Source organism: Nyctereutes procyonoides, unplaced genomic scaffold, assembly GCF_905146905.1.
Source record: "Nyctereutes procyonoides isolate TBG_1078 unplaced genomic scaffold, NYPRO_anot_genome, whole genome shotgun sequence".
Lineage (NCBI taxonomy): Eukaryota > Metazoa > Chordata > Mammalia > Carnivora > Canidae > Nyctereutes > Nyctereutes procyonoides.
This window is the reverse complement of record NW_026575020.1, coordinates 42,205,106-42,220,749: the sequence shown is the minus strand read 5'-3', so window position 1 is coordinate 42,220,749 and position 15,644 is coordinate 42,205,106. Positions and strand designations below refer to the sequence as shown.

The following is a 15,644-nucleotide window of genomic DNA, read 5'->3' as shown; positions in this document are numbered from 1 at the left end:
AGACTCCTTGATGATCAGGGAGCCCAAGCCCAATACAGGGCTCTATCCTGGGACCCTGAGATCATGACCTGAGCCCAAGGCAGACACTTAACTGACTGAGCCACCCAGGTTCCCCAACAATTATTATATTTTAAACATTTTTTTTCTTTTCAAAAATTTAAAAGGATTTATTTACCTATCTCAGAGAAAAAGAGAACAAGTGAGGGGAGGGGGAGAGGGAGAGAATCCTTAAGCAGACTCCCTACTGAGTGTGGAGCCCAATGCCAGGCTTAGTCTCATAACCCATGAGACCACGACCTAAGTTCAAAACCAAGAGTTGGGGGAGGCGGGGCAAGACGGCGGAAGAGTAGGGTCCCCAAGTCACCTGTCCCCACCAACTTACCTAGATAACTTTCAAATCATCCTGAAACCTATGAATTTGGTCTGAAATTTAAAGAGAAAACAGCTGGAACGCTACAGTGAGAAGAGTTTACGCTTCTATCAAGGTAGGAAGATGGAAAAAAATATAAAGAAACAAAAGGCCTCCAAGGGGGAGGGGCCCCGCGAGGAGCCAGGCTAAGGCCGGGGCGAGTGTCCCCAGGACTGGAGAGCTCCGTCAGGAGAAGCAGGAGCTGCACCAATCTCCCCGGGCGGAAAGGGGCTAGCAGGGAGTTAGAGCAAGACCCCAGGAGGGCGGGGATGCCCTCAGACCCCCTGGGACACTAACAGACACCTGCGCCCCGGGGAGAGCGCGCCACACCCCGCAGCCGAGCTCCCTAAAGGGCTGCAGCGCGCACAGCGGGACCCGGAAGCAGCTCGGGCGGCTCGGGCGGGGGCTCCGCGCGGAGGGGGCTGTCCCGACCGGGAGCGGGATCCCAGCGGCACGGGCCCCGGAGCCCAGGTCGCTGGCGGACAGAGCCCAGGATCCGGCCCCCGGGACAGGCAGAGGCCGGGAGGACACAGGACAGCAAGGACGGTTCTGCGGTGGGGCGGCCCTGAGCTGTGCAGATTGGCGCCCCCGCCCCTGGAGCATCCAGGCCCCTGCAGACTGGGAGCTGCGGTAGTTACTGCCGGAGCTAAATTCAGGGCTGGAGAGCTGGCCACCGCCACTGTTGTTCCTCCTGGTGTCACCTTGTGCCTGGGACTGAGCAGGGGCCTCATAGGATAAACAGCTCCCACTAAGCCCTGCACCAGGCAGGGGCTGGCAGCTCCCCCAGGTGCACACACCTGAGAATCAGTACAGCAGGCCCCTCCACCAGAAGACCAGCTGGAAGGACAGGGGAAGAGCAAGTTCTTGACCAAGCAGCACTGGAAAGTTCCAGGGGAAGTTGAGGGATTTACACTATATAGAATCAGAGGATACTACCCCTTGTTTTTTGTTTTCTGTCCCCCCCCCTTTTTTTTGCTTTTTTTCCCTTTCTCTCTTTTCCTCCTTTTCCAGTATAACTTATTTTTGGCCGCTCTGCACTAAGCAAAATGACTAGAAGGAAAAACTCACCCCAAAAGAAAGAATCAGAAACAGTCCTCTCTCCCACAGAGTTACAAAATCTGGATTACAATTCAATGTCAGAAAGCCAATTCAGAAGCACTATTATACAGCTACTGGTGGCTCTAGAAAAAAGCATAAAGGACTCACGAGACTTCATGACTGCAGAATTTAGATCCAATCAGGCAGAAATTAAAAATCAATTGAATGAGATGCAATCCAAACTAGAAGTCCTAACGACGAGGGTTAACGAGGTGGAAGAACGAGTGAGTGACATAGAAGACAAGTTGATGGCAAAGAGGGAAACTGAGGAAAAAAGAGACAAACAATTAAAGACCATGAAGACAGATTAAGGAAATTAAATGACAGCCTCAGGAAGAAAAATCTACGTTTAATTGGGGGATCTCGAGGGTGTGAAAGGGACAGAGGTACAGAATATGTATTTGAACAAATCCTAGCTGAAAACTTTCCTAATCTGGGAAGGGAAACAGGCATTCAGATCCAGGAAATAGAGAGATTCCCTCCCCCCAATCAATAAAAACTGCTCATCACTGCGACATTTAATAGTGAAACTTGCAAATTCCAAAGATGAAGAAAACATCTATAAAGCACCAAGAGGCAAGAAATCCATAACCTTTATGGGGAGGAGTATTAGGATAACAGCAGAACTCTCCACAGAGACCTGGCAGGCCAGAAAGGGCTGGCAGGATATATTCAGGGTCCTAAAGGAGAAGAACATGCAGCCAAGAATACTTTATCCAGCAAGGCTCTCAATCAGAATTGAAGGAGAGATAAAGAGCTTCCAAGATAGGCAGAAACTGAATATGGGACCACCAAACCAGCTCTGCAAGAAATTTTAAGGGGCACCCTGTAAAAGAAAGAGGAAGGCCTAGGGAATAATCCACAAAACCAGGGACTAAATAGGTATCATGATGACACTAAATTCATATCTTTCAATAGTAACTCTGAACGTGAATGGGCTTAATGACCCCATCAAAAGGAGCAGCGTGTCAGACTGGATAAAAAAGCAGGACTCATCTATTTGCTGTCTACAAGAGACTCATTTTAGACAGAAGGACACCTACAGCCTAAAAATAAAAGGTTGGAGAACCACTTACCATTCAAATGGTCCTCAAAAGAAAGCAGGGGTAGCCATCCTTATATCAGATAAACTAAAATTTACCCCGAAGACTCTCATTGTAGTGAGAGATGAAGAGGGACACTATCTCATACTTAAAGGATCTATCCAGCAAGAGCACTTAACAATCCTCAATATATATGCCCCGAATGTGGGAGCTGCCAAGTATATCAATCAATTAATAACCAAAGTTAAGACATAGATAATAATACACTTATAATTGGTGACTTCAATCTAGCTCTTTCTATACTCGATAGGTCTTCTAAACACAACATCTCCAAAGAAACAAGAGCTTTAAATGATACACTGGACCAGTTGTATTTCACAGATATTTACAGAACTTTACATCCAAATGCTACTGAATACACATTCTTCTCAAGTGCACATGGAACTTTCTCCAGAATAGACTACATACTGGGTCACAAAGCAGACCTTAACTGATACCAAGATTGGGATCGTCTCCTGCATATTTTCACACCATATGCTTTGAAATTAGAACTAAACCACAAGAAGAAGTTTGGAAGGACCTCAAACACATGGAGGTTAAATACCATCCTGCTAAAAGATGAAAGGGTCAACCAGGAAATTAGATAAGAATTAAAAAGATTCATGGAAACTAATGAGAATGAAGATACAACCATTCAAAATCTTTGGCATACAGCAAAAGCAGTCCTGAGGGGGAGATACATCGCAACACAAGCATCCATTCAAAAACTGGAAAGAACTCAAATACAAAAGCTAACCTTACACATAAAGGAACTAGAGAAAAAACAGCAAATAGATCCTACACCCAGCAGAAGAAGAAAGTTAATAAAGATTCGAGCAGAACTCAATGAAATCGAGACCAGAAGAACTGTGGAACAGTTCAACAAAACCAGCAGTTGATTCTTTGAAAGAATTAATAACATAGATAAACCATTAGCCAGCCTTATTAAAAAGAAGAGAGAAAAGACTCGAATTAAAAAATCATGAATGAGAACAGAGAGATCACCACCAATACCGAGGAAATACAAACGATTTTATTTTATTTTTTTAGTACAAACAATTTTAAAAACATATTATGAGCAGCTACACGCCAATGAATTAGGCAATCTAGAAGAAATGGACACATTTCTGGGAAACCACAAACTACCAAAACTGGAACACGAAGAAATAGAACCTGAACAGGCCAATAACCAGGGAGGAAATTGAAGAAGCCATCAAAAACCTCCTAAGACACAAAAGTCCAGGGCCCGATGGCTTCCCAGGGGAATTCTATCAAACGTTTAAAGAAGAAATCATACCTATTCTACTAAAGCTGTTTGGAAAGATAGAAAGAGATGGAGTACTTCCAAACTCATGGGGGAGGGGCAAGATGGCGGAAGAGTAGGGTCCCCAAGTCACCTGTCCCCACCCAATTACCTAGATAACCTTCAAATCATCCTGAAAATCTACGAATTCGGCCTGAGATTTAAAGAGAGACCAGCTGGAATGCTACAGTGAGAAGAGTTTGCGCTTCTATCAAGGTAGGAAGACGGGGAAAAGAAATAAAGGAACAAAAGGCCTCCGAGGGGGAGGGGCCCCGCGAGGAGCCGGGCTGAGGCTGGGGCAAGTGTCCCCAGGACAGGAGAGCCCCGTCCCGGAGGACCAGGAGCTGCACCAACCTTCCCGGGCGGAAGGGGCTCGCAGGGAGTTGGAGCAGGACCCAGGAGGGCGGGGATGTCCGCGGGCTCCCGGGGACACTAACAGACACCTGCGAGCGCAGGAGAGTGCTCCGAGCTCCCTAAGGGCTGCAGCGCGCACGGCGGGACCCGGAGCAGCTCGGAGGGGCTCAGGCGCGGCTCTGCGCGAGGGGCTGTGCGGCCGGAGCAGCTCAGGGGGCTGAAGCGCTCCGCAGAGAGGCGGCTGCGCGACTGGGAGCGCGGATCCAACAGCGCAGGCCCCGGAGCACAGGGCGCCAGGACACAGCCCAGGATCCGGCCTCCCCCAGGACAGGCAGAGGCCGGGAGGGCCCAGGACAGCAAGGACGCTCCTGCCCGAGCTGAGCAGATCAGCGGCCCCGCCCGGAGCCTCCAGGCCCTGCGGACGGAGAGCTCAGTAGTTACTGCGGGGCTGACTCCAGGGCTCCAGAGCTGCCGCCGCCACTGCGGTTGTTCCTCCTGGGCCTCACGGGGTAAACAACCCCCACTGAGCCCTGCACCAGGAGGGGGCAGAGTAGCTCCCCCAGGTGCTGACACCTGAAAATCAGCACAGCAGGCCCCTCCCGCAGAAGACCAGCTAGACGGACCGTTCCAGGGGAAGTCAAGGGACTTAAAATCTACAGAATCAGAAGATACTCCCCCGTGTATTTTGTTTTTTTTTTTTATTTCTTATTGCTTCCCCCACCCCCTTTATTCACCTTTCTTTCTTTTTCTTTCTCTTTTTCTTCTCTTTTTTCCTTTTTTTCTTCTTTTTCTTTTTCTTTTTCTCTTTTCTTTCCTTCTCTCTCTCTCTTTTTCTCCTTTTCCCAATACAACGTGTTTTTGGCCACTCTGCACTGAGCAAAATGACTAAGAGGAAAACCTCACCTCAAAAGAAAGAATCAGAAACAGTCCTCTCTCCCACACAGTTACAAAATCTGGATTACAATTCAATGTCAGAAAGCCAATTCAGAAGCACTATTACACAGCTACTGGTGGCTCTAGAAAAAAGCATTAAGGACTCACGAGACTTCATGACTGCAGAATTTAGATCCAATCAGGCAGAAATTAAAAATCAATTGAATGAGATGCAATCCAAACTAGAAGTCCTAACGGCGAGGGTTAATGAGGTGGAAGAACGAGTGAGTGACACAGAAGACAAGTTGATGGCAAAGAGGGAAACTGAGGAAAAAAGAGACAGACAATTAAAAGACCATGAAGACAGATTAAGGGAAATAAATGATAGCCTAAGGAAAAAAAACCTACGTTTAATTGGGTTTCCCAAGGGCGATGAAAGGGACAGAGGGCCAGAATATGTATTTGAACAAATCTAGCTGAAAACATTCCCAATCTGGGAAGGGAAAAAGGCATTCAGATCAGGAAATAGAGAGATCTCACCCTAAAATCAATAAAAACCGTTCAACACCTCGACATTTAATAGTGAAGCTTGCAAATTCCAAACATAAAGAGAAGATCCTTAAAGCAGCAAGAGACAAGAAATCCCTGACTTTTATGGGGAGGAGTATTAGGGTAACAGCAGACCTCTCCACAGAGACGTGGCAGGCCAGAAAGGGCTGGCAGGATATATTCAGGGTCCTAAATGAGAAGAACATGCAACCAAGAATACTTTATCCAGCAAGGCTCTCATTCAAAATGGAAGGAGAGATAAAGAGCTTCCAAGACAGGCAGGAACTGAAAGAATATGTGACCTCCAAACCAGCTCTGCAAGAAATTTTAAGGGGGACTCTTAAAATTCCCCTTTAAGAAGAAGTTCAGTGGAACAATCCACAAAAACAAAGACTGAATAGATATCATGATGACACTAAACTCATATCTGTCAATAGTAACTCTGAACGTGAACAGGCTTAATGACCCCATCAAAAGTCGCAGTGTTTCAGACTGGATAAAAAAGCAGGACCCATAAATTTGTTGTCTACAAGAGACTCATTTTATTTTATTTATTTATTTTTTATTTATTTACGATAGTCATACAGAGAGAGAGAGAGAGGCAGAGACACAGGCAGAGGGAGAAGCAGGCTCCATGCACCGGGAGCCTGACGTGGGATTCGATCCCGGGTCTCCAGGATCGCGCCCCGGGCCAAAGGCAGGCGCCAAACCGCTGCGCCACCCAGGGATCCCAAGAGACTCATTTTAGACCAAAGGACACCTACAAACTGAAAATAAAGGTTGGAGAAAAATTTACCATTCAAATAGTCCTCAAAAGAAAGCAGGGGTAGCCATCCTTATATCAGATAAACTAAAATTTACCCCGAAGACTACAGTGAGACATGAAGAGGGACCTATCTCATCCTTAAAGGATCTATCCAGCAAGAGCACTTAACAATCCTCAATATATATGCCCGAATGTGGGAGCTGCCAAATATTTAAACCAATTAATAAGCAAAGTGAAGAAATACTTAGATAATAATACACTTAGACTTGGTGATTTCAATCTAGCTCTTTCTACCCTCGATAGGTCTTCTAAGCAAAACATCTCCAAAGAAACGAGAGCTTTAAATGATATACTGGACCAGATGGATTTCACAGATATCTACAGAACTTTACATCCAAACTCAACTGAATACACATTCTTCTCAAGTGCACATGGAACTTTCTCCAGAATAGACCACATACTGGGTCACAAATCGGGTCTGAACCGATACCAAAAGATTGGGATCGTCCCCTGCATATTCTCAGACCATAACGCCTTGAAATTAGAACTCAATCACAAGAAGAAGTATGGAAGGACATCAAACACGTGCAGGTTAAGGACCATCCTGCTAAAAGTTGAAAGGGTCAACCAGGAAATTAAGGAAGAATTAAAAAGATTCATGGAAACTAATGACAATGAAGATACAACCATTCCATATCTTTGGGATGCAGCAAAAGCAGTCCTGAGGGGGAAATAAATCACAATACAAGCATCCATCCAAAAACTGGAAAGAACTCAAATACAAAAGCTAACCTTACACATAAAGGAGCTAGAGAAAAAACAGCAAATGGGCCGTCCGCCCAGCAGAAGAAGAGAGTTAATAAAGATTCGAGCAGAACTCAACAAAATTGAGACCAGAAGAACTGTGGAACAGATCAACAGAACCAGGAGTTGGTTCTTTGAAAGAATTAATAAGATAGATAAACCATTAGCCAGCCTTATTAAAAAGAAGAGAGAGAAGACTCAAATTAATAAAATCATGAATGAGAAAGGAGAGATCACTACCACCACCAAGGAAATACAAACAATTTTAAAAACATATTATGAGCAGCTATATGCCAATAAATTAGGCAATCTAGAAGAAATGGACGCATTCCTGGAAAGCCACAAACTACCAAAACTGGAACAGGAAGAAATAGAAACCTGAACAGGCCAATAACCAGAGAGGTAATTGAAGCAGTCATCAAAAACCTCCCAAGACACAAGAGTCCAGGGCCAGGGATCCCTGGGTGGCACAGCAGTTTAGCGCCTGCCTTTGGCCCAGGGAGCAATGCTGGAGACCCAGGATCGAGTCCCACGTTGGGCTCCCAGTGCAGGCCTGCTTCTCCCTCTGCCTGTGTCTCTGCCTCTCTCTCTCTCTCTCTCTCCTCTCTCTCTCTCTCTGTGACTGTCATAAATAAATAAAAAAATTAAAAAAAAGAGTAGTCCAGGGCCAGATGGCTTCCCAGGGGAATTCTATCAAACGTTTAAAGAAGAAATCATACCTATTCTACTAAAGCTGTTTGGAAAGATAGAAAGAGATGGAGTACTTCCAAATTCATTCTATGAGGCCAGAATCACCTTAATTCCAAAACCGGACAAAGACCCCACCAAAAAGGAGAATTACAGACCAATATCCCTGATGAACATGGATGCAAAAATTCTCAACAAGATACTAGCCAATAGGATCCATCAATACATTAAGAAGATTATTCACCATGACCAAGTAGGATTTATTCCTGGGACACAAGGCTGGTTCAACACTCGTAAAACAATCAATGTGAATCATCATATCAGCAAGAGAAAAACCAAGAACCATAGGATCCTCTCATTAGATGCAGAGAAAGCATTTGACAAAATACAGCATCCATTCCTGATCAAAACTCTTCAGAGTGTAGGGATAGTGGGAACATTCCTCAACATCTTAAAAGCCATCTACGAAAAGCCCACAGCAAATATCATTCTCAATGGGGAAGCACTGGGAGCCTTTCCCCTAAGATCAGGAACAAGACAGGGATGTCCACTCTCACCACTGCTATTCAACATAGTATTGGAAGTCCTAGCCTCAGCAATCAGACAACAAAAAGACATTAAAGGCATTCGAATCGGCAAAGAAGAAGTCAAACTCTCCCTCTTCGCCGATGACATGATACTCTACATAGAAAAGCCAAAAGCCTCCACCCCAATATTGCTAGAACTCATACAGCAATTTGGTAGCATTGCAGGATACAAAATCAATGCCCAGAAATCAATGGCATTTCTATACACTAACAATGAGACTGAAGAAAGAGAAATTAAGGAGGCAATCCCATTTACAATTGCACCCAAAAGCATAAGATACCTAGGAATAAACCTAACCAAACAGGTAAAGGATCTATACCCTAAAAACTATAGAACATGTCTTGAAAGAAATTGAGGAAGACACAAAGAGATAGAAAAATATTCCATGCTCATGGATTGGCAGAATTAATATTGTGAAAATGTCAATGTTACCCAGGGCAATTTACACGTTTAATGCAATCCCTATCAAAATACCACGGACTTTCTTGAGAGTTAGAACAAATTATTTTAAGATTTGTGTGGAATCAGAAAAGACCCCGAATAGCCAGGGGAATTTTAAAAAAGAAAACCATATCTGGGGCATCACAATGCCAGATTTCAGGTTGTACTACAAGCTGTGGTCATCAAGACAGTGTGGTACTGGCAGAAAAACAGACACATAGATCAATGGAACAGAATAGAGAACCCAGAAGTGGACCCTGAACTTTATGGTCAACTAATATTTGATAAAAGAGGAAAGACTATCCATTGGAAGAAAGACAGTCTCTTCAATAGATGGTGCTGGGAAAATTGGACATCCACATGCAGAAGAATGAAACTGGACCACTCTCTTGCACCATACACAAAGATAAACTCAAAATGGATGAAAGATCTAAATGCAAGACAAGATTCCATCAAAATCCTAGAGGAGAACACAGGCAACACCCTTTTTGAACTTGGCCACAGTAACTTCTTGCAGGATGCATCCACGAAAGCAAAAGAAACAAAAGCAAAAATGAACTATTGGGACTTCATCAAGATAAGAAGCTTTTGCACAGCAAAGGATACAGTCAACAAAACTCAAAAGCAACCTACAGAATGGGAGAAGATATTTGCAAAGGACGTATCAGATAAAGGGCTAGTTTCCAAGATCTATAAAGAACTTATTAAACTCAACACCAAAGAAACAAACAATCCAATCATGAAATGGGCAAAAGACATGAACAGAAACCTCACAGAGGAAGACATAGACATGGCCAACATGCACATGAGAAAATGCTCGGCATCACCTGGCATCAGGGAAATACAAATCAAAACCACAATGAGATCCCACCTCACACCAGTGAGAATGGGGAAAATTAACAAGGCAGGAAACACAAATGTTGGAGAGGATGCGGAGAAAAGGGAACCCTCTTACACTGTTGGTGGGAATGTGAACTGGTGCAGCCACTCTGGAAAACTGTGTGGAGGTTCCTCAAAGAGTTAAAAATAGACCTGCCCTACGACCCAGCAATTGCACTGTTAGGGATTTACCCCAAGATTCAGATGCAATGAAACGCTGGGACACCTGCACCCCGATGTTTCTAGTAGCAATGTCCACAATAGCCAAACTGTGGAAGGAGCCTCGGTGTCCATCGAAAGATGAATGGATAAAGAAGATGTGGTCTATGTATACAATGGAATATTCCTCAGCCATTAGAAACGACAAATACCCACCATTTGCTTCAACGTGGATGGACCTGGAGGGTATTATGCTGAGTGAAGTAAGTCAATCGGAGAAGGACAAACTCTATGTTCTCATTCATTTGGGGAATATAAATAATAGTGAAAGGGAATAGAAGGGAAGGGAGAAGAAATGTGTGGGAAATATCAGAAAGGGAGACTGAACATAATGACTCCTAACTCTGAGAAAAGAACTAGGGGTGGTGGAAGGGGAGGAGGGCGGGGGTGGTGAGTGGGTGACAGGCACTGAGGGGACACTTGATGTGATGAGCACTGGGTGTTATTCTGTATGTTGGTAAATTGAACACCAATAAAAAATTAATTTATTAAAAAAATACTTCCAAACTCATTCTGTGAGTCCAGCATCACCTTAATCCAAATCCAGAGAAAGACCCCACCAAAAAGGAGAATTATAGACCATATCCCTGATGAACACAGATGCAAAAATTCTCAACAAGATACTAGCCAGGAGGATCCAACATACATTAAGAAGATTATTCACCATGACAAAGTGGGATTTATCCCCGGGATGCAAGATTGGTTCAACACCCGTAAAACAATCAATGTGATTGATCATATCAGCAAGAGAAAAAACAAGAACCATATGATCCTCTCAATAGATGCAGAGAAAGCATTTGACAAAATACATCATCCACTCCTGATCAAAACTCTTCAGAGTATAGGGATAGAGGGAACATGCCTCAGCATCTTAAAAGCCATCTATGAAAAGCCCACAGCAAATATCCTTCTCAATGGGGAAACACTGGGAGCCTGTCCCCTAAGATCAGGAACACGACAGGGATGTACACTCCTACCATTGCTATCCAACATAGTACTGGAAGTCCTAGCCTCAGCAATCAGGCAACAAAAAGAAATAAAAGGCATTCAATTTGGCAAAGAGAAACAGACTGACCCACCCAGGTGCCCCTTTACAAATTTTTATTTAAATTCTAGTTAGTTAACATACAGTGCAATATTGGCTTCCAGAGTAGAATTCAGTGGTTCATTACTTACATACAACATACAGTGCTCACCATAATAAGTGATCTCTTTAATACCCATCACCCATTTAGCTCATCTCCCACCTACCTCTTTATTATCCTTCAGTTTATTCTCTACCATTAAGAGTCTTTTATGGTTTCTCTCTCACTCTCTCTCCCTCTCTCTCTCCCTTCCCCTATGTTAATATGTTTTGTTAAATTCTACATAGGAGTGAAATCATATGGGATTTGTCTTTCTCTGACTGACTTATTCACTTAGCATAATACTCTCAAGCTCCATCCACATTGTTGCAAGGGCAAGATTTCATTCTTTTTGATGGCTGAAAAATACTTCATTATACACACACACACACACACACACACACACACCACCTCCTCTTTATCCATTCATCTTCAATGGACATCTGGGCTCTTTCCAAAGTTTGGCTATTGTTGATAATGCTGCTATAAACATTGGGGTGCCTGTACCCCTTTAAATCACTGTATTGGTATCCCTGGGCTAAATATGTACTAGTTCAATTGCTAGGTCATAAGGTAGTTCTATTTTTAACTTTTTGAGAAAATTCCATATTTATTTTTCATTAAGAATGTAGAACTTTTTGATGATGGATAGATAGATAGATCCTCATTAGAATGCAGATTTCACAAAGCCAGGCTTGTGTCTCCCTTTGTCACAGTGGTGTCCCTACTCCCAGAAGAGTATTTTTTACAAAGTTGGTAACCAACAAACAACTATTGTTAAGATTTAATATTAAACTGAATTAATTAAACTCTCTTTCTGAAGGAAAATTATTACCCAAGTTCATACTATCAACACCAGAAACATGTAAAGTCTGAAAGCTCAGAAAGAGGGGTAGGGGATGGCATGATCAAGCACCACAAAGTTGACAAGGTGCTCACATGGTAGCTACTCATGAGTTTAAGAGAGGGAAGTAAAGGTATGAAGACACATGGTTATGGGCTTGTTTGTGATTACTCTTATGGAAGAAATGTGTGTTCATCAACTGGTAAGATCTTCTCTGTTTCATTTGGCTTTTTGACATGGAGAAAGCCAACCAAGCCAGCAGTGTCTCTGAGTTCATTCTCCTGGGACTCTCCTCCCAGCCTGAGGACCAGAAGCCACTCTTTATCCTCTTCCTCACCATGTACCTGATCACCATAATAGGGAACCTACTCATCATCCTGGCCATCCATTCTGATCCCCAGCTCCAGACCCCCATGTATTTCTTCTTGAGTTTCCTGTCCTTCACTGATATTTGCTTTACAACAACTGTTGTCCCCAGGATGCTAGTGAACTTCCTTTCTAAGAAGACCATCTCCTATGCTGGGTGTCTGACACAGATGTATTTCATTTATGCTCTGGGCAACACCGACAGCTGCCTTCTGGCAGTCATGGCCTTTGACCGCTATGTGGCTATCTGTGACCCCTTCCACTATGTCACCACCATGAACCGCCGCTGCTGTGTCCTGCTGGTGGCCTTTTCCTGCTCACTTCCCCACTTCCACTCACTCGTACACACACTGCTACTGAACAGTCTCACTTTCTGTGACTCCAATGTCATCCACCACTTCCTCTGTGACCTCAGTCCCTTGATGAAATTGTCCTGTTCCTCCACATTTGTCAATGAAGTTGTGATAATATCAGAAGGTTCTGTTGTTTTGGTGACTCCATTTCTGTGCATCACTCTCTCTTATGTACGAATTCTCATCGCAGTTCTTAAGATCCCTTCAGCTGCTGGGAAACGCAAAGCCTTCTCCACCTGTGGCTCTCACCTCACCGTGGTCACACTCTTTTATGGAAGCATCTTCTATGTCTATTTACAGCCCCTGTCCACCTACAGTGCCAGGGACCACATAGCAACAATTGTCTACACAGTTCTTTCCTCCATGCTAAACCCTTTTATCTACAGCCTGAGAAACAAAGACCTGAAAGGCCTAAGGAAGCTGATGGGCAGGCGGTAGTCCTAGCCAGAATCTCTGGGAACATGCTCATGAGGGTCTCTGCTCCTCTGGACCCTGTTTCCACTGGACAGTAGGTATAATTCATATGTGTCATGCTTGTGGAATGGTATCCCTTTCTTTACATTTGCAACCATCAACAATTGAAACAATTATGATTCAGTAATAGGCTCAAGATCTACCAAGTTCCTAGATTCCATTTCCACATATCTACCTCTCTCTTTCTTCTTTTTTTAAATTTTTTAATTATTTATTTATGATAGTCAGACAGAGAGAGAGGCAGAGACAAGGCAGAGACATAGGCAGAGGGAGAAGCAGGCTCCATGCACCGGGAGCCCGACGTGGGATTCGATCCCGGGTCTCCAGGATCGTGCCCTGGGCCAAAGGCAGGCGCCAAACCGCAGCACCACCCAGGGATCCCCTCTCTCTTTCTTCTTTTTCTTCTCCAGAAAACCACATCTTTTTCTTTCCCTCTAAGTGCTATTGAAACCTCTGCTTTCACGAAAATTTCTGGTACTAATTCATACCTGTTCAATTACTTTGATCCCCTTAGTATTATTCATACATTAATAAACTTCTGTAATCAGTTTTGCTAGCTTTTTGAAAGTCTTTAAAGTAGTTTAGGATGAGAAGAGAGGCAGAAATAGAGAGATTGGGAGTTTCCTAAATTTGAAACTTCCACCAAAGCAAATAATGTGTCTGGCCTGTCAGTTTATACAGAGATCATGCCTCTCCCTTCTTCTCTATTGCTGACAGCAGGATTATCCAGGTTTCTGTAATGAACACAAGCCCAACTCTTAGCCTTGATTAGCTAAGTGACTTAGTAGTTCAGCACACCACTGATCAGGCAAGCATGCAGGGGCCAGAGTTGCCTCTGGGTCCTTATTCAGGTATAAGATGAATCAGTTCTGAGGATGTAACTTACAGCATGGTGACTATAGTTAATAAGACTTTATTTTATATCTGCAAGTTACTAAGAGAGTAGATTTTTAAAGTTCTCATTACACCAAAAATGAAACGTGTGAAGTAATGGATATTACAGCTATCATGACTATGGTAAAATTTCACAATATATCCATATTTCAAATCATTAAATTGTACCCCTGAAACTTACACAATGTTACATGTCACTTATATCTCAATAAAGCTGGAATAAGTAAGTATAAGAAACAATGACTTGAAAGAACAAGTGAGAAAGAGGAAAGAGAGAGAGAGATGGAGGGAGGTAGGAAGTAAGGAAGAAAGAGAGGAAGAAAGAAAGAGTTGAATGAATGAATAGAAATCACGGCCACATGACTAGTAAGAGGAGAAGGAGACAGGACTCAAATCCAGGGCTTTCCATCTTTGCCGCTCTAAAATGTAGATTAAAATTGAACACTTAAGCTGGAGGTTAAGTAAAAAGACACATATGTATTGTGTGAGACATTGATTTACATAGAGGGCAACAACAGAATGTGTTTCATTTCCTATACATTGTAATGGATGATGTTCACCATGATACACAATATTCTCTGTGTAAAAACCCAAAGGCAATTTTCTATCTGGTTTAGTGCCAGGAATAGTCATTATCCTCATTTTTCAGATGAAAACCCAGATATACAGAGGCTGAGTAACTTGGTTTTTGTTGTTCTTTTATTGCATTTGGTAAGGCTAGTATTTTATTTTTTTATCATTTTCCCTTTAAATTATTATCATCTAGTTCAATTCTTTTTTAAAAAAATATTTTATTTATTTATTCACAAGAGACAGGCAGAGACACAGGCAGAGGGAGAAGCAGGCTCCATGCAGGGAGCCTGATGTGGGACTCGATCCCGGGACTCCAGGATCATGCCCTAGTCCGAAGGCAGGCGCTAAACGACTGAGCCACCCAGGGATCCCCCTATCTAGTTCAATTCTTACAAAGTTGAATTAAGTCAATTTTGTACTTACCATCTATTTTTTCTTTTCTAAATTTTTTATTAGTTTCAGAGGTAGAATTCAATGATTCATCAGTTGCATATAACACTCAGGGCTTATTTAATCAAGTGCCCTCCTTAATGTCCATTACCCACTTATCCCTTCCCCTCACCCGCCTCCCCTCTAGCAACACTTAGTTTGTTTCCTAGAGTTCAGTATCTCTTAAGGTTTACTTCCTTCCCAATTTTTATCTTATTTTGTTTCTTTGTTCTTTTTTCCCCTCTTTTTCTTTCTTTTTTTTTTTTATCAGTTTAGGTGTAGAATTTAGTGATTCATCAGTTGGATATAATACCCAGTGCTCAGGGATCCCTGGGTGGCGCAGCGGTTTAGCGCCTGCCTTTGGCCCAGGGCGCGATCCTGGAGACCCGGGAGCGAATCCCACGTCGGGCTCCCGGTGCATGGAGCCTGCTTCTCCCTCTGCCTGTGTCTCTGCCTCTCTCTCTCTCTCTCTCTCTCTCTCTCTCTCTCTCTCTCTGTGTGACTATCATAAAAAAAATTTAAAAAAAATACCCAG

The 15,644-nt window shown here is 43.3% G+C and overlaps 1 protein-coding gene across 1 annotated transcript; it reads left to right on the top strand.

Annotated features, from left to right (window-relative positions):
* The first annotated feature begins 12,256 nt into the window (after window positions 1-12,256).
* Window positions 12,257-13,177, top strand: LOC129516282 (olfactory receptor 1L8-like). The gene has a single exon (XM_055335588.1). The coding sequence runs from the start codon at window positions 12,257-12,259 to the stop codon at window positions 13,175-13,177; it is 921 nt and encodes a 306-aa protein (XP_055191563.1).
* The last annotated feature ends 2,467 nt before the right edge of the window (window positions 13,178-15,644 follow it).